Source organism: Rhipicephalus microplus, unplaced genomic scaffold, assembly GCF_043290135.1.
Source record: "Rhipicephalus microplus isolate Deutch F79 unplaced genomic scaffold, USDA_Rmic scaffold_28, whole genome shotgun sequence".
NCBI lineage: Eukaryota > Metazoa > Arthropoda > Arachnida > Ixodida > Ixodidae > Rhipicephalus > Rhipicephalus microplus.
In genome coordinates this window covers 1,771,023-1,795,207 of record NW_027464601.1, presented here as the reverse complement: position 1 = coordinate 1,795,207, position 24,185 = coordinate 1,771,023, and the positions used below count along the sequence as shown (strand labels likewise).

Below are 24,185 nucleotides of genomic sequence, written 5' to 3'. Positions count from 1 at the left end.
CCAGTGCCGCTTCATCAACGGAAGGGGAGTGGAATACCAACCTTGTGGTCTTAGACCTGAAGATGAGTGATGCATGGTTTAAATAATACAAGTGAGGGTGACGGAAAGCGGCTATCTGGAATATGGAGGCCGCTCAACTTGAACCGCATTGCGCTTTCTATGAGTAAATGTGTTTTCTTTCTCTATGGCTAGCAAAGTGCCATAACGTGGGATTGTTTTGATGTATTTCTATGGCCGAGCACGAACAACTGAGTCATGCAATTCAATTTCGACAAAAATTGTATGGTTTCAAAAGACATTTTTGCATAGGAAGTAATACCTCTACGTGAATTCGCTCGTGAACGTATACGTACAGCGTGTTCCCCTTATCAGTCAGGCAAGGCCGCTTTCCTCGCTACCTCTGGTTAGTGTACGCGATCGAAGTAGAGCCATTTTTATTTACTTTACCGTGTCTAGATTTTTCCCAGCAATACCCTTACTGGAGTGAGCAGCACAGCTGCTATGCTTCTCTTTCCCGGCATGTAGAGGCTTTCTGCTTATTAGAGATTGAGGGAAGTTCTGCAGTTCCGGTTGCAAAAAAAAAAAAAGAGAGAGAGATATAGCCCACACCTGCAGTGGGCATGTAGGAAAGGGGAAAATCGGATGAAGAGTGCAATGAACATAGTGTGCGCATGTTGGCTTTTTTCCAGAGAGTGAAAAGGAAGTAAAGTCATGAGGGTTCAGATGCGATGAGTGCATTTTGTGTGAAGCCTCGCCATAGTAACGCTGCGCAGTAGCGAACTGGAAACACCGCGTGCGTGGTACCGGGTCGCGCTTGCCATGGAAGCTGCCTTCGCAACGGTGTACACGCCAAATATGCAACACCGCTGGAGCTGACAAAAGGTAGCCTTCCTTTCTTACATACACTGGCTTAAACGTATAACAGTTAGAGGTAACACAGTGACCCGTGTACCCAAGAGATTATTCCCGCCCATGGTGTTCCGCATATCTGGTTCCGTATTATTCTCCGCAACAGATTTTGATTGCTAAGTGCTAAAGTATCGTCGTTGGTTTTTTTAGGAAACACTGCTCAAGAAACCGACACCGAACGTGTGCATCGGTCCCTTGGAAACCTCTAATGAGTCTTTCGCAGCGATCAACGGGTGACGCCGTTGGTGCAACCAAATCTCATGGTGACTTAGTAAGTGCTTGATGCTGCATGTACTAAAGTCTGCATATACAAAAAAACATTTTATAGTTTGACTGCAGGTAATGCGACATAAATATTTTAATGGATTACCTGTCCAAAATTTATACCTTTCACCAGCTGAAACCATCACAAATTCTATGAAAAGACAACCTTTTGGTTCAACACATTTCAGGCAGTTTGTTGCTCAATTATGCTCTGGTGGTGTTTTGCCAATTCGGTAAATGGAGACCTTTTGTTTCAATTCTTTTATAGATTTTAAAAGCGCTAAAATTTTTTAAGTCGAAATGGTCAAACATGTCATTCGCTGCAAGTTCAAGATAAGACTATATGTATCCAAATCTGGAGAAGTTATCGAAAAAAAACGCTGCTATTTCTATCCTGCATGGAAGAAAAAGATGAGGAAACAACTCAAGCCGAAATAGCCAACTGAGCGTGCGAAATATCTCTTCATGCAATAGGATCAATTTTCATGAGCCCCATCATCTATAAGCTTTTTAGGAAATATAAAAATATTGCCCAATTGTACTAACAAATCTCTCCTATATATCGTACGTTATGATTTTTTTATGAAATTTCCCCTGAGCTCCGCTTTTATAATTGAGCTTTAACATCTCGAAGTGACTCACACTGTGAGAGACGGGATAACTGAGGACCATGGGGAACTTTCGCAACCTCATTTTTATAACCTGCACTGACATCGCACAGTACGTGGGCCTAAGATAATTCCGCTCCGCCAAAATGCGAGTTGGCGCTCGAATCATCTGCTTTGAAAACAGCTGCTTGCTTGCTTGGCCATTCTTATTTGGCACTTACCCGCTCCGGGAGATCGACCATGAAACCTTTTGCTAGTATAGGAATAAAGTTTAGAATTGAGAAGAAGGTGCGCTGCTTGAAAGAAAACTTGTTCAGTTTTCATTTCCCTTTTTAAAAGAGAATATCCCTCAGAACAGCATAAATATTCGGGCTTTTAAAAAAAAAACAGACGCCATCTTGAGAGAGGCGAAGTGAACTCTCATTATTGCTTCTTGTAGGTGTTTTTTTTTTATAGCAGAGCTGTACGTGTTCAGGGGTAAACAGAAATTTGTTCGCCATATAGCCGAGCCTGTACCTACCACTAAAACTGAACAACCACCACTACTCCAAACTGGACCATATCATGCAAAAAGTCGTGGACAAAAAGAAGTGTGTGACACAAAAAAGTCACATCTTTGCCCCAAAAGCGAAGCAATGACTGTAATAGCAACAAATGGGAAGATCGCGCACAGATTGAAACGCATATCAAAACGTGCCCCTCGTTTTTTATGCACAAATGATGCACGTAACGTACTCTCAGGTAAAGGTTCACGCGAATAAGCGTCTGAGTTGTTACTTCGCTGCGTCTGAAAAGCACGCGATCTTCGCAAACTGAGACTACAATGATTGCAGTGGTCTTTGTGCGCCCGCTAACTACAACAGAATTGTTCCAGGTAGAGCCCAAGGCGAGCCAAGAAGTCAATTCTCCCCTCCTCCCCGCCATGTGATAAGGACGCGCGAGGGAGCGTTGCTCCCTTCCTCTACGCGGGGCAGTACGCGCAGGAGATTTGCGCGCTCGCCACTGCGCGATGTGGCGACACGCGCTTATTGTACCATCTTGCTGGTAATTCTAAAAACACAATTCACTCAGAGATACCCGTCAGTAGCGGTCAGTGGTCGATATATATACCTTGCCGTTTGAATGTTGAAGGACGCATTTCTCCGTGGTGCAGTGGTTGACGCCTCGCACTCACAATTCGGAGGACACAAGTTTGATTCCATGCGCCAGAGTCTTTTTCTGTTTTTTTGTATTTTCATATATATATATAGATACGTATACATGCAAGGTGAGTGACGCAGATGCCGGTGGCAAAAGCCAGCCGAGACTGTTCATATCATTGCCATTGCAATGAAATTCCGCAAGTCCCACTGCTTGGCATTAGTCCACAACAAATGATGAATCCTACACACAAGTGGCAAACGCAGAAAAAGAATTATGGTCAAATGTATCCGATACTTGAGAAAGACCTAATTGATGCATCTTGTTTATCCCACTGAAATTAGAGGGACTTACAAGTTTCAGTTTCACTGGTTAACTATCTGTAAGACGCACTTGGACGGGGATATTTTGTTTAAAATATCGCACGAACTCAAACATTCGGATTATTTTTCATAGTACACTTCGCAGAAGGCAGCTCTTGCTGCATGGTTGCATCAAAACGTTTGTGTGTTAATCAAATTGGGAGGACAACTAGCAAGAGGATTTGTCACTTTCAAGTTGGAGAATGCAGGTAGCTATTGAGAAGCACGTAGCCTGTTGTGCTCTATGTCTTTCATTTTCCTATCCCTCTAAGTGGGTTGCGCTAAGCTGTTGAGGAACCAACCAACAAACCTTTTATTATCTGTTCTGTCATCGGTAGCCGGAACAAAACACTTGAAGAATAAGGAACACCTTTTATTTGATCATGTCTTTTTTTTTTTCAGTCCGCCCCGCCACGGTTGGCGAGAAAACGCGTCGCTCGTCTGTGGTTACTGTGTCTGCTTGTGTTGCGGGTGGTACATGGTATTCCAGTGCCGCCAGTTGGCAAGAAAAGGTACTACGGTCCGGCGCTCGGAATTCTCAGTATTTATTTCTGGCTAATGTCGCCTCTCTTCTCAACAGCCAAGCTCTACAAGCTCGGTGTAATGTGTCGTTACCCAAAAGTATCATAATCCTCAACCGGCCCGCATTTTTTTCGTAGTCTCCTGATTTGCTTCCAAAATTCATGCGCCGAGTTTTGCGCCTCATACCAACCGGAGGAGATATTCGTGAGTGAGGAAGAGAGTGAAAAAAATAAAGAAACAAAAAGATACATAGAAATAAATATATCAAGAAGTAGAATATTGTACCGCAACAAACTTTTTCATGAGATGGTGGGATCAGAGACCGTGTAACCATCGTTAGATAGCGAGCGTCTTAACCATTCGGCTACTCAATTTTCCCCTTTTCTTATTGCCGGTCTCAGACAATGTAAACACACATATGTTACAAAATATACAAATATGTTTTTACTTAGACACACACAACAAAAAAATGCCATCAGTACCACCTCGACTAGTGTTGTCTACCTGAAATATCTTCAAGGCTGCCAGAGGTTGCAACCTCGTCAGCCATTCTGGCATGCACTCCTGTACTTTCGCCATCTCAATGAAAGCTGACATGCTTTGCCTGAAATAAATTCTTGCTCGTTTAGCATCCGGGTCATTGTGGTATTCAGCCGTTTTTGCGTGTCATATACAGTGGAGGCCGCTCAACATCCCCAGATCGAATGAGATTCCCTCATCAATCTTCACAGCCAGATACCTGATCCCATGTGCATCAAGTGGGAACTCCTTCTTTCATGTTCTTTGTAAGACATCCCAAAAGTAAATCCCTTCCCAATAGTGTAAACAACATGATCTGTTGTTTTAGGTTTCTCGCATATCAGGCAGTGTGATTCCCATGGTGTGTAGCAGCCCCGTTTCTCTGTGAATGCCTTCACTGATAGTGTTCCCGTGTGTAGCTTAAAAAAAATTTAAAAAATGTTTTCATCCTTGTAGGTACCTGCATGTTTTTTACTTTGTTCAGTACATTTTTTCCTGGTCTCCTACTGTGTATGGCCCTGTACAATGACACTGGACATACACCGTCACATAATTCTCTATGCACTTCTTTTCTTCTAACACTAAACAGATAATCAAAGGAAAAACGAACAAGAAACGTACGCTATCTACTACTTCTTTGAGATAGCTGGAAAATGTCCTCGTCATGCTATTATCAGTGGTGACAACGAGATCTGGTATGGTGTTGCTTAACCTCAGTTGTCATAACGTACACAGAAAATATTCACAGACGTCACGGAAGAACAAGAATCTACTTACCACCTGTCTTACAAACAGGTGTGCTAAACCAAGACCCTCGTCTTTCACGCGCCTGAACAAATGGGTCCGACTGCACCTCTCCCATTCCGATCCCCATGTAAAGACCTCGTACACTCTGTGCAGCCTTTGTGCATTGATCACCAAAGAATGCAGCACCAGCATAACATACCACAACTTCGTGATAAAAAACATGTTGCACACGGTGGATTTAGCAAAAACAGACAGGTTCGTAGCTTTTTACTTTCTGCCCTTTCTTCAATTTCTCGTCTTTGCTGCGACCAATACTCTTCGCTGCCTTTATAACTTTCAAGAGGAACACCAGGATACCTGGTAGGTGTTTCCGTTCAGCACACATTCGCGAAATAGCCGGTTTTGACGGCCATCTTCTACGCCACAACCCGAGGGATATCCTCCAGTTTACTCGGCTCCCTGTGACGTTACAAAAATGCTTGACAACACTTATCGTTTTTGATACACCTTCTTTGATAGTATAAAGCACCGAGATGTCATCCGCATATGCCAGCAGCTGGACTTCTGCTGCCGCCAAGCTGAAACTACGTATTTGATCGTTTTCATTGAGTGCCAGACCATTCGGCTACTGAGACACGCTGACAAAACACAGCATCGCCTTGTACAGTGTCCCACAGCAAAGGTGGTGACAAGCGAACTGAGAGCGAGGTGAAGAGAAATGAGGAGAGCAGCGAGTAAAACACACTTTATAATAACGAAAAAGAGAGAGATAATAATGCCGGAAAAAGAACAAAGTTACAAAGAGAAATACTACTACCAATACTACAATCAACAATAATAATAATAATAATATAACAAGAAGAAGAATAAGAAGAAGACGAAGAAGAAGAAGAGTGATTATAATGATATACCATATTTTTGGGTTTTACTTCCCAGAACCACGATTACGAGAGATGGTGTAGTTGTGGGCTACGGAAATATCGACCATGTGGTGTTTTTTAACATGCGAATATCGCACAGCACATAGGCCGCCACCATTTTAGCCTTCACTGAAATCCGAATGCCGAGGCCGGGATCGAACCCATGACCTTCGCAAAAGAGCAAGGACGAGAACGTGATAGAGAGAGAAACAGGACACAATAGAGATAAGTAGAAAAAAAAGGGGGCACACAAAAGAGAGAAAGAAGAGAAAAAATGGCAGTGGCTCAGCTCAGCTATGTCAGGATATACGTAGCGTTAGCAAAGGTTCAGCTGATTATTCTTAGCTTTCCAGAGTGTCTAGGATTAGCTTGATTATCATACATACTGCTGCTGCAATGACACGCATATATTTATTTTGCCGGGCAACTAATTCGGGATCCCGTGAGTAAAGCTTCTCCGCTCCACTGCACCGTTGAGCAGCATTTGCTTCTCCTTCTCTATAGCTATACCACAGTGGCAAACGCCAGTCAGAGGCGCTTTCAAGCGGCTCCAGCGCAGTGTCAAATGCTGACTGCACAGAGAAGGCGCGCGCGTCGGCGTTCATATGTCTACCAAGGCTATGACGGCACTCCTCTGGTAAGCGCACACCGGCGGCGGCGAGTCGCGGGCGGCCGTGGCCGAGTGCGAGAGAGGTGCCGGCTCCGTTGCGTGACACTACTGATCGTCAGCGCAGCGGATAGAATTGCGCGCACACCGGCGGCGAGCCGCGCGCGGCGGCGGAGGAGTATCATTGCGCATGCGCAGACCAGTGCCACGCTAAATTGGCTCAACGAGGCCATTGTAGCTACCGCTACAAAAAAAGAACATACTGAGAAGACTCAAGTGAACCGAAGGTCACGCATTTATAGAGATGATTACAAAGACAGAGAAGTAGGTTGTTCAGTGCGGGGTGACGAGCCCGCACTCTGTGGTGCCAAGTCTTGGTGACTTGGTGACTGCTATCTTCGCTAACCGTTACCTTTCCCCCAAAGACGCTGAGGCATGCTCCATTATGAGGCGCAGAAGTCTGCGTCCATCTTGCCCTAAATACACTGCACTGTGAAGAGGGAGGACAGCTGGTGACATGCGTCGTCGCTAGAGGCAGCTGAGAGGTGTGAAAAGAAAGAAGAAGAAATGAAAGAAGCAACAACTAAGTTGCATTTTCGCAGTGTCTCGTAAGCATACCAAGTTCGAGAATTATTATGTTTATCGCTAATAATGCCACGGTGTATCATGGCCTCCGATTATATGCGTCATGCCTAACTGACGCACAAGAGAGGAATCGAGAGAGTGAGTCAAGCCTGTCTTTTCCATATAAATTCGTTCAAACGCCAAAACTTTCCACTGTGCGACGATGACATTCCGCTAAATTACTCACTGAAACATGAAAACGGGGTTCCAGCTGTAAATTTCTCAAAAAGCGCTACCAACTTGCATGCCATGAATAAAACATGCCACCGGCGCAGCAGCGTGCACTTCGACGATGGGTTCGTTTGAACGGCTGGGACTTGCGGTGGAGTTCCACACGCTGTAGTGAAGTTACTGTCTTTTATTTTTTTATTTTTCCTTCTCTTTCCTCTTCCTCATTTTTCTTTTCTCCTTTCCTAATCCCCCAGGGTAGAGTAGCCAACTGGATGTCTTTCTAATTACCCTCCCTGCCTTCTCCCTTGCGTTGCCTCCCTCTTCTCTTCAAACGATAAAAAATGAACGTTGCAATATGGGTAACGTGAAATTGACTTAGAATGCATGCTATTGACAAGGCAAAGGTGACACTGTATGAATCATTCATAGTGGTTGATGTGTACTTGGTGAACCGCACGCAGGTTTTATTTTTTAAGGGTTGTGGAATTCCTTAAAAACATCTGATTGATAATTGAGCCAGCAATTGAAACCTATCGAACTTCTTTCGAAGTACATGCCTGACTTGGCACCTAACACTATTATCGAAGTATGCAAACTTTTTCTGCTATATCTGTTCGTTCGCAATAGCTCGCGCTGTATTCTTGATGAGGGTAATACTTTGTACGCGTGGTGCTCTCATCAAGAAGTTCGCGTCGAAGCTATAGAGAGCGCGATTGTTGCTTTACTCATAGCATTGGCTGCCATCGCTAGGTCAGCAATAATGACGTTGGGTGCACCGCATTGGTTCTTCATTACGGCTCTCCGGCGTACTTGCTCAGCGACAACCACGCTCTGTGTAAGTTTGTCACTAAAAAAATTAACGCAGCTACGTTCTGGCGGTGCTAAGTCCTAAAGAAGTGAAAAGCTGGGCAGCCGTTTTTTTTAAGTTTCTCTTCGTTTTTTCTTTCGTTTGTTCTTACTTTTTCGTTTTGTTCTCCTTTTCTTTTTCTTGCCTTTGGCGCACTTCCTTACTCTGTATTCCTTCCTCTCATTTGATCGCTTCTTTATCTCTGCTGCCCTTTGTATTTTCCTCCCCCCCCCCATCTTCATTTCTCGCTTGCTTCCTATTTTTTTCTATAGTCGATGGCAAGCTAAAAATAAAAAATAAAGTGTACCACTGTTAATTTGTTCGTTATGGACATCCAAATGTGGCCGCTCATGAGTCATTACTATGACGTAACAGTCATGATGAAACAATGACAAATTCAGAATGGCGCCGTTCGCGACGAGAGGCGATGTGCCTTAGCACCGAGACCGTCAGGCGTCCATTTGGATTTCTGTGGTTTCTTTGCCAAGAGGAAGCTATTTCATCCGCTCGCCTTGAGCATCACCCTCGTCAGCCGTCATTCGATGCTGGCGTTTATAATTTTGCAACGTTTCGGATTCGCTCGCAGGATTTCAAGCTGGACGGTTGTGCCCTCGCGATCTCCGACTTCAGCGTAGCTCCCGCCGATTGGTTCGCCCTCCGCGGTCTCCTGATGCCGTGTAGCTCTCGCATTGTGGCACCCCGCCCTTGGACTGCTTCGACCGGATCCCCACTTTCCTATCTCCTTCTTTTTCCTCTCGTTGGCTGTCTTCTTCTGCTTCTACTTTCCTTCTATTCTTTTTATCCCTCCTTCCCCCCACCCCTATAAGGCACTGCGCCGTGTCGCCTGAAGGCAGACAGAAATTAGGTGCCTTTTTCCTCTTCATTGTAACCACTACCACCACCACGTTTCAAGTACACCGAAGGGCTAGCACTTCATAGCGTTCCGTTGGTTCGCCAGGGCGAAGCAGAAACATGTCGTCTATTCTCTGCGTCTCTAGGATGCCACTCTGGACGATAGTCGTCGTGGCCATTCTTTCGCAGTAAGGTGGAGGGGAAGTCTGAATGTGCACGCCTGTGTTAAGTGGAATGTGTGCGTCTCTGATTTACCATCCACTAAAGCCATGGCCACATTTGCTTGAGTAAGTGTGTTACTTGGATGTCACAACGTGGGAATCTTGGTGATCTTTCGCGATATGCGCTTTGGTGCGCTCCACAATGGTGATGTATGTGCGGGCTAGGTGTGAGAAAAAAGCAATTGAGAGGACCTCCTAGCCTGGCACAGTACGAGAGGAAACACACATGGAGTGGTGGGGAGATTATGCAATGATGCATGCAGTATAAAGCGAATTGTGGTCATCGTGTGTGTGTGTGTGTGTGTGTGTGTGTGTGTGTGTGTGTGTGTGTGTGTGTGTGTGTGTGTGTGTGTGTGTGTGTGTGTGTGTGTGTGTGTGTGTGTGTGTGTGTGTGTGTGTGTGTGTGTGTGTGTGTGTGTGTGTGTGTGTGTGTGTGTGTGTGTGTGTGTGTGTGTGTGTGTGTGTGTGTGTGTGTGTGTGTGTGTGTGTGTGTGTGTGTGTGTGTGTGTGTGTGTGTGTGTGTGTGTGTGTGTGTGTGTGTGTGTGTGTGTGTGTGTGTGTGTGTGTGTGTGTGTGTGTGTGTGTGTGTGTGTGTGTGTGTGTGTGTGTGTGTGTGTGTGTGTGTGTGTGTGTGTGTGTGTGTGTGTGTGTGTGTGTGTGTGATAGTTTTTGACGTGTGCCGATTGGCACAGTTGTGCTACTTAACCAAAAGCTATTGCCCCCCGCTCCTAATTATGTGCCAGATCCCTTAATATAATTTTGTACCTGGTTTTGCCTGCGTTATGCCAAGCCAACACGCCATGCAATCACAGGGTTCATCAGCGCAGGCCGCTGTTATTCGCCCCATATAAATTATATTAGCGTTGTCTAGCTCACTAGACTTTATCGTTGCAAATTTACATCCAAGTAGTGCACAAGCTCTGGTAAGAGACATGCCGACGGGGACGTCCGATCTCTCTGTCCTTTACCAGAAGACACTGCATCTCTCTCACCACAGTACTGTGCCCTCACAACGCTAACTGTAACTCCGTGGTATCACACCAGTTCTCCTATTCACCTTCGGTCGAAATCCACCACTTATATTCTGCCGTCAACCCTCTCACTTCACCCAGCGGACAACCGGCACTACAACTGTCATTTTACACCTCAAAGCCACAAGTGGCTTTACATAGTTCTTCAGAATACACACTGGAACATTTTCACTGATTTTTATGACGACCCACCAAGCGCTCACGCAGCTTTGGTGAAACGTTTTGCGAGGTTACGACCTTGATTTCTCCTGCTATATATGAATGTCCACAGCCTCTAAGCCTTTTGCAACGCATGCCGGCAATACAGCGACCAAAGCATCGACTGCTTCGTAGTTGTTCTTTTTATTGAACGGATGAAAACCTTCGTGGGCACTCCACAGGGTACTCACGTATCAACTCAGCTACACCGAGTGCTGGAACACATCACAGGAGGCCAAGTATTTGACACAATACCGGCTAGTTTCTTCTAACTTTACGATAAATTAGCTCCCACATCATCGAAGTTCGCAGGACAAGAACTTGCTTATGACATTTTGTACTGGCTTCCTCGCTTAGCTGTGGATTCCAGCCTATGTACCAGCTTCTCAGCTAAAATTTTCTCTTCGTAGCAATCAACCTACGGCATGATTCAACAAACTTCTCCAGTAAATGCTCGGTCGAGCACCTTACACTAGCCAAAATCTACCAAGTTCCGGTAGTGAGACCACTCGCTTAAGCCGCGTAAAGCCATACTACGTCTCATTGTTGAGTTTTCAGAATCAGTCTACAGGGGAGCCGTTCTTGCGATGCCTAATTTGTGCCAATGTCGAATGCGCCAAAGCGCGTTCTGTTACGCAAAAAACAGTGAGTCATGACGTCATGGCGAGCTTCACCCTGTCGGCGAACAAAACCCGTCACCACAATTCCAGCGTAAAAAGAAACTAAGTTGACGAAATGTACAGAAACAGGATTTTTAACCAAACTTAACAAATCTGCAGGTGCGTATGAACGTGTGAAGATGTTTGAAGAGTGATGCAGGGAATGCGTACAGGGCATTCAGGGGCGTCCGGTGGGCGGTCACGTCGAACTTATTTGAAGGGCTAACTTGGTGCAGTGCATGCATGGCTTCAGAGATGTGCGCATAAAGACGGATCTCAGGGGACAGCATTCGTTTTGGTGAAACACATTCCGTCTTCCTCATCTGTGTCGAGAGTTGCGATAGCGGCATGGCGTCAAAATGACGTTGTAGAAGAAACACCGCAAACAGGTGGCATGCTGCTCGCTAGCTCCAGCCATCCTGCAGAGGCCGAATAGGATTTGTCTACGAATTCGATAACGCCACTATAGCTCCTCAGCATAACCACTCCTTGAGATCAAAATTAGAAACTTTATATAGTGGCCAGCGAATTTCAGAATAGGGCCTGGAACCTGCCTACAGATCAGCTAAGAACTATGAACCTTTCCAGTTTCCTGTGCTAGCTGGGCGGCCTACTAGTTGTTGCTTCAGACTCGAGCGGAGCCACGCAGACTCAGAATACGCGCGGCGCCAGAAGCTGCATGAGTGCCGCTGAATCCCTGTTATTACATATAGTGTACAAGTGGACTTTCCTCTCAGGAAGTCATGAGGGTAGCTCAAGAGTCAGAATGTCTCCATCTTTCTGTCGCAAAAATTGTGGGTTTATTTCTCCTGCTTTCTTTATAAAGATTTGTTTCTGACGAAATCTTATTATTTACAGTTCGCTGAAGTGTTCCCAGGGCCACTTTTAGGCTCGTATTTCGAAAGCAATACGGCTCGCAAACCGCTATAGTTTCCACTTTTGGTGTTACGAGATTTTGTCGTGCCACACACTGCTTGGGTTATCCTAAAACCACAAAAATGGTAGACCAACCTTACAAGACCACGCATGACTTAAGCAACTTTTTTTTTCACGAACATCATACTTATGTACCGATCATTATGCAATAAAATTTGCACTGTCGGTTGCTGTCGCAAGCAGCAGAGAACACATTGAAGTAGATTGCCATAACTTTCGTGACATCCGTGATCATGGAGACCGATGAGGGAATTTTGCAGATTGCAAACAAAACTTGTCTAGCAACAATGAAAGACGGACAGGGTCGCAGACACAAGTTCGTAGACACAAGCAATGAAAACAAAACAAGTGTATTTTTTTTCTTGTACAATGTATATCTTATTTCCTCGTCTTGCAGAAAGATGCTATATTGACCAAACAGAGAGGTGTTTACTAATTGTTTACTGCATCAGAGGGCTCCAGTGAAGACTCAGTCTTCGTCGAGTGAATTCTCACACCGCAAATTTCTCAAATGTATTTTGCTGCTGGATCAAAGATGTTGTCCCAGCATAGAGATATGACAGGGCAAGGAATAGTTGAAGCTTGTTTATTTCACAAGTATGGTAATACGTGCGTTACCAGGCTGTCAGTTTAGTTGCACAAATAAGATATAGATAATGTAACTTATAAACTCAAATCTTTCATGTCGTTTTTCTCGCATGTTTTTTAATGTTTTCTTGCATTCGGTAAACTTCCAGTTACTAGTTTGCATTTGACCTAGTCTCACTTGACCTAGTTTACTTCGCAGAGGCCTTCCTAGTTTGCTCAGGCTGTGGTCTTTATGCATCTTGCACTCGCTACAAAAAAGATAAACTTTATGCAGTGATTCATGTAAATTTTGAAAGGGCACGTGGCTTTCCTATCGAAATCAATCTGGACGATCTGTATGCGTTAGCACTTTAGTAATAATTATAATATTTTGAAGTGGCGTTTAACGTCCGAAAACCACCATATGATTAGGAGAGACACTGTAGTGGAGGGCTCCGGAAATTTTGACCACCTAGGTTTCTTTAACGTGCTCCCAAACCTGAGCACACGGGCCTGCATTTTCGCTTCCTTCAAAAATGCAGCCGACGCAGCCGGGATTTCGTTTCCAGACCTTCGGGTTAGCAGTCGGGTGCTTTAGCCACTAGGACACCGTGGCGGGGCATTAGCTATTCACGACATGTTAGATGAAACTATAGATGCTGAATACTCGCTGCAGATCTCTCGCTTCTGGTAACCTGGACGGGATGAAAGATTTTTCCCGTGCCAAATTTTCTGCCATTTGTAGGGAAAAGCGGGTTATCTCTCTTAATTCCTCCGTCAGACAGGCACCCGTGGTTTGTACCACTTTTGGGAATGTGCACCTCTATCACAAGATGAAACAATGGGGTAAAAAAAACTTTGGCGCGTGTGTAATCAAAGCCGCAATCGTCAACCTTCGCGCATGCTACGCGTGCGATTATGAAATATTACGGGGCTTTTGTGTTGTTCGAGCGAGATACTATTGGCCTAAAATGAACCGTGATCATTTGAAAGCATTTATAAGATTTTGTGGAATGCCGTATAGCTATAACCATGGACAGGCTCACATACGCGCAGTGCTGTCAAATAAAGGCTGCAGCTCTCCGTAATGATGAAAAGAGGACGTGCACCGTACCAATGTTAGGGCTTGCCGCTGTTAAGTTTTCATTTGGCAGCGATAGTACAGTAAATGTAGGTATACTCTGTCATTGCAGCCTACCCGCCAACAGGCTTCTACAGGCAGGCATTTACCCTCGCCTAGCTAACCTTCCTCTTTCTCTCAATGGATCTCCTGTCTACCAAGGCTGTAGTTGTGCTGCGTCGAAATTGAGCACATGGTATACGGCTGCGCCAACATATACACAAGTAGCTCAACGAGCAAAACATCCCAAGACAAGGCTCTTCTTCCGTCATAAAAAGTGCAGATTGTCGCAGTCTGTTCGGGGCAATGTAAGCGGCCCGGGTTGCTGCGCGAAAGATCTTCTTGGCTGTTCCAACAGCAAAGCATCCCGCTGCCGAATAGGCATAAAACGTAGCTCTCCTCCACTGATGTCCTGTAAAGTTGTTTTTCTATATGTCCTGAAAAGTTAGGGTTTCGGACTCTCTATGTGATTTGAATTATTAGGAGAACACACATGCCACACCGGCTGCTAAAACACCAAAGTGAGAAAGAGGAAGACATAAAGCATGTTGTTAAGACGCTGGGACAGCTGTATTCGATGCAACTCTAGCTAAAAGTAAGAAACCTTGGAACAGAGTATTGATTTATTAACTTATACCGCATTCTAAAGAGTAATATCAAGCACTGGTTGTATTTGACACCCTAAATTCACGATATGATTAATGATAGCATAGGTCAAGGCTCCCACAATTTCGAACGCATGGACTTCATTAACGTGTGCTTAAATATAAGCACATGAACCTTGAGCGTTTCTGCCTCCACCAAAAAAGCTGCGACCGCAGCCGTGATATAAGCCCGTGACAGTCTAGCACCGTAATCACTAGGGTGTCATGTCATGGCAGAGAGCTGCAGTATTTGCTGTGGGTATCATAATTATAAATTCCAATCAGTTGCAGCCGCATTCAATCATTGATGGTGCAGGCAAAATATTGCTGTTTTTTTGTTTTTATAAGTATTCAGGTGTTTTACCTTACTAGGCTACAATGATCTAAGGCAATCATTTTATGGCCACATATCTTCACAAGTAATGTAGCTTGGGTCACGCACTTTCACACTGCCCCATTATGCTGGCTTTGCGCCCGTGCGCCCTACACCGCACAAACGAGGAGGTTAGTCGTGTCAACAGATAGGAGCCTCTTGCACATACTTTGCTATATTCAAGCCTACTTGAGCAGTGCAATAAGAGAGGTTCTTTATTGAGGATGGCTCGCGCAAATGCCTCTATCTTGCGAAATGTAGAGTAATACATAAGAAGTATGCTTTGCTTCGAAAGTTTGTGGCTTGTTTACACCCCGTAGCCTTAGTAGTGCTGAAGGGTACACGTGAAATAGAGTACGGGCTGACGCGCTATAATCTGCTTATTTATATTAGGAACAGGTAATATTTTACAGGCCGAATACACATATACTTTAATCCTGAAGTTTCGTACTGTGTGTCATCAAATGACTGCTTTGAATAGTGCATTACTGCAAGACACTTCTGCTTGAAATGTTCTGTAAAAAAAGTAAAAGCTCGTTGATTCAAATTTTCTTGGTACCGTAAAACTGTTCGCTTAAAATTGATTCACTTCATTTTTATTGGGCAACCACCAGAATGAAGAGATATCACGCGGCATTGTGCGGAGAGAACCCACAAAAGCCACCTGTGCTCTCGTTCTCGCAAATTAGGTGATACTGCACTCTTGTGGCAAGTGAATTCGTAAAATAATTTGGTGCTCTAACAGAGACACGAATTTATTGACTATTTAGTGATACGCCAAAAACAAGCAGTGAGCTTGCATTTACCTGATGAGGGAGCCTTGATGCCACAACGTACGATTTCATTTGTGATTTAAAACACTTTTTTTTAAATGGCAGAGCTAATGCAACCAAGTTTCAATTATTTCATCTTTTAGTTTATTTTGAGGAACATTAGCCATGTTTTCTTGAAATTTTCTAAGGCGATATGCCTGAAGGCAAGCATTGCTTGACATGGTCGTGTCAAACCTGCAGCGGTAGTAGCATGCAGAGGAGATTTACAACTACGAAAGCAGACACATAAATCAACCACTATGCTTGTTTTACACAGACGAAAGTAATGAGTAATTATCGTGATTTGTCTTGGCGTATTTCTGCTCATTCTGGGCCAATTTCCGCGAGCTGCGATGAAACCCAAGGGGGCTCTTAGCTCGAAATAATCATTGTAGTACCGATGCACTCGAAGTATCGAGAGCTTTTTCTGTAGAATCACACAGGGGTGTGGTAGGATGAGGTAGAGTTAGTCTGAAATAACTGCAAGGTGCAATAAACCAAGTAGATATTAACAAGTTTTTGCTTGAATAACTTTTTCAACTACAAACGCAAGCGAATGTAAATGCGCTGTAGCATGTGCGCACATGCGATAACATGAGAAATATTATGAACTAGAGTAATGCTTTTAAAAAATTACGAAGACGCATTAGAATGTTTGCCTGTACAACTGACAGCCACTATAGATGGGTTCTTCATAAAGCACCAACTAGTTCATACTACAGAACTTTTAAATTGAAATAGATATGCAACTCGGTTTGAAAATTGATTACCACGCTCGTATTATATACCAAATGGGCGTTTTTGTTTCATCAAGAATGCTTTGGCTTGGACCTGCCAATTTTGATATCGAAGTGTCGACACGCAAAAAATTGTTTTTTGTAGGCAACTTATACACCTACTCACATCGAAAATTTACACGTGCAGGCCGAGGGCAGGCCAAAGTGCATGTCCACAGATGACACCGTCCCCGGCAGATGCTGGCTGCGTAAGCTGTCGCGGGAAGATAGGACCACCTAAAATTCCGCTATATTAAGCTACAATAAAAAGGGACAGAAGAACCTTTGCACAATCCAAATGAAAACCGAGTACATACATTGGAATGGTCACAGCTGCCATTTCTGTTTTTTGCTGTTGTTGAAAAAAGTAACGAAATTTGGCAGAGTCCACGTACAGTGGGAATGAATGATATGCGCAGCATGAACGAGGAAGGTTGATATGTCACTTTAAAAATCAGCACAGCGCTACGAGGTGGACGTAAACTGGGCTGTACATCACTTACATGTCATGATTATCACGTTTCAATCTGGCATTTGTGTTTGTCGGCTATTCACGTCACGTATTACAAAATATGGTAAAGTGAAGCTAGCGAACCCACCATGAGCATGCTATGAGCATTTCAGTAGTTATGTTTAACATAACGTACATAACATGATTGTCGTTCTCGGACGTGTCATTTACCTTCATCAATTTACGTCACGTCATACCTACTTTGGTATATGTAGAGCTGGCATCAGGGCCGCGAGCGCACTATGTGAGCAGCATGTAGTCATGTTTTACATGAAGGGCTAGTAACGATTGTCATGTTTGGACGTGTCATTTACTTTTGTCGTCTATTCGCATCCCGTATTACCAAACTTGGTATAAGTGAAGCTAGCGAAATGGCTTCGAGCCCATCATAGGCGTGGCATGTAGTCATGTTCTTACATGACACGCACGTTATGAATATTATGTTTGCACCAGTCATACTTTCGTCATCCATTCACGTCCCATAATTCCAAAATTGACATAAGTGAAGCTCGCGAAACGACCGCGAGCACACCAATAACGTGGCGTGCAGCTTCCACTTACATGACATGCACATCCTATTTTCCACGTTAGGACCTGTTACGTATGTTCGCCACGCAATCTTGTCATGCCATAGCAGTTTTAGAATGCGTCATGTAATTGAAACCACTGCTAGAGCAGCAAGACCAGGAAATGTAAATCATGACATTTATCAAATACATGTGAATATTTTCGTGTTATGACTAGATAGTGATGCTTGTCATACAGGGATGTTATTCCATACCAATTTTCATATAGATACGTTTATCCAAATGGCCAAGAGCGCTGAAGGTCGTAGGTGGCTAAATAGAGAGAGAGAGAGATATTCTTCGCCTTTAGAAACCACAAAACACTCAGTCAGCTTCAAGGATGACGTTGCAAAAAAATCTGTTGATTGTGACGCTCCATCCCCGTGACAGGGCGCATATTTATGAAGAGCGCTTTTAACAGAGTGATGGTGTGCAATGTAAGTAGTCCTTCCCCCCGAAATGTTCGAACCAATGACCCTGGAAATAAATATTTCTGCGTCCGGCAAGTGTTCACATATTCCATGCCACTACACTGTGTTGTCCCCAATCTCCTCCCATTCTTCAATCTAGATGGGTTGATCAATAGATATTTAGATGAAATATCTGTAGATGTTATAATATATTTTACTACGCTTGCAAAAAGTAACAGCTCTGGCGTATAGTGGGACACATATAGTTCGATCCAGGGACACACACTGCCCAATCATTATTAGTCTCTAAATATTTCTTGCTTTGGGCGCTTTAGCGAAACTGGAGCGTTGGTTAGGCCATCGCTCCGTGTAATGTCGTAAAGCTAAGTGTGCAGCTGGAACAAACGCAGGAAAGACAACACGTGCCGATAGTTATCAAAAATAGGTCTGTTCAGAATGGTTGTGCCCTTAGAAAAAAATTTAAAATGTCCTTGTTGCTACGCAAACGCATCTGCTTTTATATAAATAGCAATAAACGCCATGCCGTCGGCATTTTGACGCCTTCGACTCCGTCATAGTTGTTAGAGACTCCGAGACAGCACGAAGTAAGTGGTCGTGCCAAGCACATCATATTATTAGCGGTTCGGATTGATGTTTCATTGAACTTGCGGTCCACACTGATGAACTAATTACTTCCTTGCACCACAACAGTAATAATCTCGTGTATGCTTGAGTTTGTCAAACTAACTCTTGTATATTTATTTTGGTTTCCCCTCAAAACCTGGTGCATTTGCTTTGTGCACGAAAACTAATGCACCTACTCGTCTGGCTAGAGGCACCCTTGTGGAAAAATTGCCGGATGTTTTGGTACTCTATGACGAACAGCACAGAATGTTCAAACCACATATCCCACGTGCGACCCATATAGTTCTACGTTATAAGCAAAATGCATAGAATGCAATGCGTTTACGCCGGAAGAGGTACCATAGGGGGAAGAGAAGAGGTAAGCGCAATGCTCAACCAAATGGGAAAGAGGTGTCTCGATGGCACTTCCTTTCACACTGATCCTGTGAAGCATATAGTCTGTTGATCACACACATGCCCCCTCATGACAGCAATGCAAGCACATACAGGGTGTTTCATAAACAGTGTACAAAAATTTAGAAAATCATAAGAAGTATTTGCTCGCGGTATTCAGGTTTGCTTTCACTAAAGCGGCAAGCATCTTAAAGTGGAGACGAAAATTAAGGTAGTCAGCAAGAAGGCTAAGGAATAGTCGCTGAAATCTGTAAATTGGGATAGGTTTGTGAAATGAGAGGACCGAAGTTGTTCATACAAAAAACCATAGCAGCTTTGAGGTACACAAAAGCGAAATAAGCAGATGACCAATATCGCGCCCCGGTTCATGACGTTTGTGAGCGTTTCTTGGCTCATGCGTAGTTCTTTGTGGGAGAGCCATTAAATTTGACTCAAGTTCGCGGCTCGAACTGTGACATAAGCTCTAGTTGGTGTGTTCTGCATGCGCATCGAGCCCACATACCATTACCTTGAAGCCGGTAGTTCATTGATGTAGCGATGCTGACTCACTCTGAGTGCTTCAGAAGAACATTACAGTTGAGTTCTTCCGCGTATTGGCGTCGGTGTCGCCGTTGAAGTTTGTTGGGCTTCATTTCATCAAAGTTATTTTTAGAAGTATATTAAAAAGGAAGACATGGATATCATGTGCTAAAACATCATCACCACGTGAAAAAGGAGCGATATCGGCCATCGAGCACTATCATCTTGGTCCACCTGCGTTCTTTCCGAGCTACCACTCACTTGTTGCGGGTCAGTGGCGCGGCGCGAAAACCCGCCATATCCTGCAACAGTTTCATTGCAGCCACTTTCATGGTCAAACCGCCCAATTGAATGCGTTGAAAATGACCTCTACAGACTAGTGCCATTGACAAAGGCCGGCAACGGATGGGCTAATATGGCAGAGCAACATCTTACATGGTACGCTTAAACTGCCGACCTTTCTACAACGTCGGCACAACACGTCGCATCTTTTATCTTTAATTGTTTTGGTCCTCCGCGAAAACTCTTGAGTGACCGTGGGCGTGTATGCCTCTCCGATTTATTTCAAGCACTCCTTCAATAGTGTCATATTTTACACTGGAAGAATACAGCTTACCACCCACAGGCGAATGGTTTCACGGCGTGTTTTATTCGTACTCTGGATTACGTGCTCACGACGCATGAAGCTTCTCATCAAACAAACTGAGAACTCGTTCTTCTATTTGTGACTTATGCGTATAACACCGCTGCTAAAGTCACTACCGGGTTTTCTTCATTTTTTTAATTTGTACAATCACCAAATATCACACACTATCGACACTTCGCTGCCAAACGTGCCAGATGCCTCTGAATGCGCGCTTGTCTCGGCAGCCACTAGTTAGGCAGAAGCGTGTCAGAAACTCGCCAAGCGGCTTACTACGGCCGACAAACAGCCCCAGAAGGAGACCCCTGACGACGACCATCGTTCTGCACCAACGTTCGTGCCTGGAGCACTTGTATGGCAGCATGTACCGCCATGCACTCCTGGTTTATCGCCCTATCTACTCTCTAACTATCATGACCTCTACCACGTGGTCGAGCGTACATCACCTTTTAACTACGCCATTGAACCTGTTGCGCCACCGAGCGACCGTCGCCTGCGTGAACGTGATATCGTTCGCGTAGACTTTATCAAGCCCTTCTTCAACCCGCTTGTCCGCACCTGTTAGATTGCCAGGATGGCTTCATCTTTTCACCGGGGGTAATTATAATGAAGAATCAAGATGTGAATATCATTTGCTAAACTATCATCCCAACGAGAAGATGGCAGGAGATCGAGGATCGAGCACAATCATCTTGGCCCGCCCGCTTTTTCGGCTCGTTCATTAAAACCCCTTTACAGAAGTAACTTACAGCAACTCGTCCGGAAAGTTGTCATGCTGTCACCTTGTCCGGTGGCAGTGGCTCTTCACTTCTCCGGTCATTTCAGAAATCCTTACTAGATAGTGGGGCACTGCTAAAGGCGTCGGCTTTGTGGTAACTTCAAGAACGCTCACTAGATGACGTGCCGTTCCTCATGTTGGCCCACACCTCTCTCGGCATGTTCGCTTCCTTTCTCTTCGGCGGGATCTCACGCAGTGAACACTCTTAGTTACCACTCGGCTGCATAAGCACTTCAGAAGCCAAGTCAGCAGCGTGGCTGGCTCGCAGTGCAACAGCAACACGGACTCACAACTGAAACCCTGCGATGACAGCGCCGGAGGCAGAAGCAAGGAGGCCTCACCGTCAAGCATACCCGGAGCATCATAAAACAATCTTCTTTGTAGAGAAATGACTCTCCTAGATCATCGGGGACACCGTCCTTTTACTTTGAAAAAGAACATCTCATATGTATATATAATTTATCTATAACGACGTTGTCACGTGAGTACATTGCTGTGACATCTTGCCCCTATACAAATAACACACATTCACTGGCGTGCACAGGGCACGCATGCGAGCTGTATTGGTGCGCCGCGAATAGAACATCGTTCAGCACGAACACCTGGCCAGTCCCAACTTTTAAGTGTCATGCGTTCGTACTTTCCCTGGAGCACAAGAAGACAGCCGACCATCTTCTTTGGTTTACGACTGTCACAAACGAACACTCCGAAAAAGCGCGCGTCGCCGAATTCTAGCGACAGTAACCTCGTCGCGAGGCAACTTACCCGCCGTGACGCAGCCACCCAGGAAGCAGCCACCACCATGGTTGGGAGGAGCACCAGCCGAGGCAGGGTGGTGGCCACAGGCACTGGCAATGCCGAAATTACCATCCCCACCACGCCCGTTGCTGCGGCAACTGAAGTTGGTGCAGAAGAGGCGAGGCAACAGAGGTGCGCCGACTGCTGTGGAGAAGAATTTCCTGCCACGTACCACGACGTGTTTACACACTACAGGAAAGACCGGTGGAAATTTCCGCAACCCCACGTGCACCTGGATAGGTCGCAGGTGGTGGACCTGAGAAGGCTGCAGACGGGCACGTTCACCAACCCCTACCATCTGCACCACTTATGGCTCACGCTGCACACATCGCATGGCTGCCCGTGGAGCGCGCACGAACAGGCCAATATGGCACATATACTTTGGCAATGTGAAATAGATGAAGATAGGCTACGAGAAAGGATGACGTCCACTGAGGGACCCAACGAAATGGGGTGCCTTGCTGAGGGATGGCAGGCCGCCCTTCTCAGCGAGGCCCTCGAAGACCCAGGTGTGGACCATCCAATGGGCCAGGGCCATCGCCGAGGACCTCAAAAGATGTTCCTCGAACGATGTGTCCCTGGCAGCTTAGCCCCGGGCACAGCAACAACCGTTGCTCAAATAAAGTTTATTCAACTAAGCGAACGATACCAAGTGCTGAGAGACGCCTCAAGGTCAACGATAAAGAAGAAAAGCATCCAAAGACTCTGGGCGCGCCGTCTCTCCTGCCCCCCCTCGGAAACGTAGTCTCGCCGACCAGCCTCCTCACCTCAGCCGCCGAGCAAGCCCTGGAAGGTTCTCGAAGGAAAGGAGCGAGGTGATGCATAGCTGTGTCACATGTCGTGGACGGCCCTCGAAACGTCTCGCTCTTTTGCCAGCCTTGGCTATGCATCGCGCCGGCGAAACGTTGAGAATTTTGTGGAATCTAGCGCGCAAATTATTTAAGAGAGCAGCGGAGAAGGAATATCGGGAGAAGAAAGTTAGCGCCAGTGTGTGTAAGGTCATTCTGTTGGGTCGGCGAAGCCTTTTGTCCTCAGTGACAAAGGAGGAGAAGAGAAGAGTATGCGCCACAGTGCGTAGAGTGTTTCCGCCGTGTCGTTAGCGAAGGCTCTATCGTCAGTGACAGAGCAGGTAATGAAGAGGATTTGCATCTGAGGGTTAAAGACTTGTGCTACAAGCAGAAGAGTGTGTCTACCGCCAGAGAGCGAAGACGCGTTGCAAGAGCTGCGCGTGGGAAACCGACGTGTTACCGGCGAAGAAGTTTGGTGCTTGGAGAGCGGATAATTGAAGACGCGAGCGTTCTTCGAAGAGAAACTTCGGGGGCAGCGAAACGACAACTGCGCTGGATTTTGAGTGAGTGATTCTCGGAAGACTATCATTCAGACTTTTGTTCCAAGGACTTTGGACTGAATAGGTTTTTGAACTCTGTAGTCCTTAAGTGTCTTGGTTGTTCGATGCACGCGATTGCATTTTAGTGCATATTGTTGTTTGTGTTTGTTGTTTTCATTATGGCTGATTTTTACAGTGTATTACGTTGTTTGATTGGTTACATATCGTATTTAACTATTGTCGAGTGTGCATATTTGTTTGTCGTTTTGATCTGTCATATTGAGAATATAATTTTGTTTTGTTTATGAACTCTCGGCTCTGACTTGTTCTTTAGGCCACAGCCGGCGTCCGCTAGCGCGCCAAATAGAACCACTTTTAAATTGTCCACGCTTTCGTGGTGCAGTTCGGGCGCCGACACTTCGGCCCTTGGAATTAGCCCGGCGATCCCCTCCCTAATTAACGAGTCCTGTGACATCGACTGATGCGTAGTTTTCCTACCACAGTAATTTTTTGTTGTGTGCGTAGGCTAGCCATTATTAAAAACATTCGTTTAACTAGTCCATGCAGCATTGCTACAGTATGATGGTAGAAGATGTGCACAAAAAATTGGCGGGTAATCCAGTCATCTCTGAGAAAGCTTCTCTATCATTCCCTATGTGGATATGGCGGTGATTTTTGTCAATTTTCGTACACACTCAAATTAAAAAAACGGCTTCATCAAATTAAGTTCATGCTTAGTATTGCCACCTGATATGCTTGGGTGAGATCCAGGAGTGGAAGAAGACAAAGAAGAAAAGACGATCTGAGCCCGGTTCTTGGCCCATCCCCCTTTGTGGGTAAGCGCCATCCATCACAGGTCATCAGCATCAGCATCAGCTGCTGCTTGGCTAGTCGACTCAACGAACCCAATAAACCAAGTTTGTCTTAAGAAACGTGACAAGACTGGTGGAGTTGCTGGGTACAACGTCTCACGATCCACCCGATCCCCAAGACCCCGTCCAGCAGCCGGAACACAAGCCCTGCACCCGTGGACACTCCTTTTCACAGAGTAAGCCACCGCCAACGAGGCCTACCGCCTGAGACACCAACCACTGACGCAGCGACTATGACTTCGACACAATATCCCGTGCAAGCTGTGACACCTTCCACGCCGATCTACTGCACCG

The 24,185-nt window shown here is 45.3% G+C and overlaps 1 protein-coding gene across 2 annotated transcripts in view; it reads left to right on the top strand.

The window, feature by feature from the left end:
* Positions 1-693: 693 nt before the first annotated feature.
* The window catches only part of LOC119169197 (monocarboxylate transporter 12-B), a 69,533-nt gene continuing 46,041 nt past the window's right edge, over positions 694-24,185 (top strand). The window contains exons 1-2 of one of the 2 annotated variants that reach the window (XM_075884351.1): positions 694-882; positions 1,060-1,180. In XM_075884351.1, coding sequence (XP_075740466.1) covers positions 1,118-1,180 — 63 coding nt within the window. In that variant the 5' untranslated portion in view covers positions 694-882; positions 1,060-1,117. The remainder of the gene's footprint in view (positions 883-1,059; positions 1,181-24,185) is intronic. The other variant, XM_037420314.2, reaches the window with a different exon arrangement.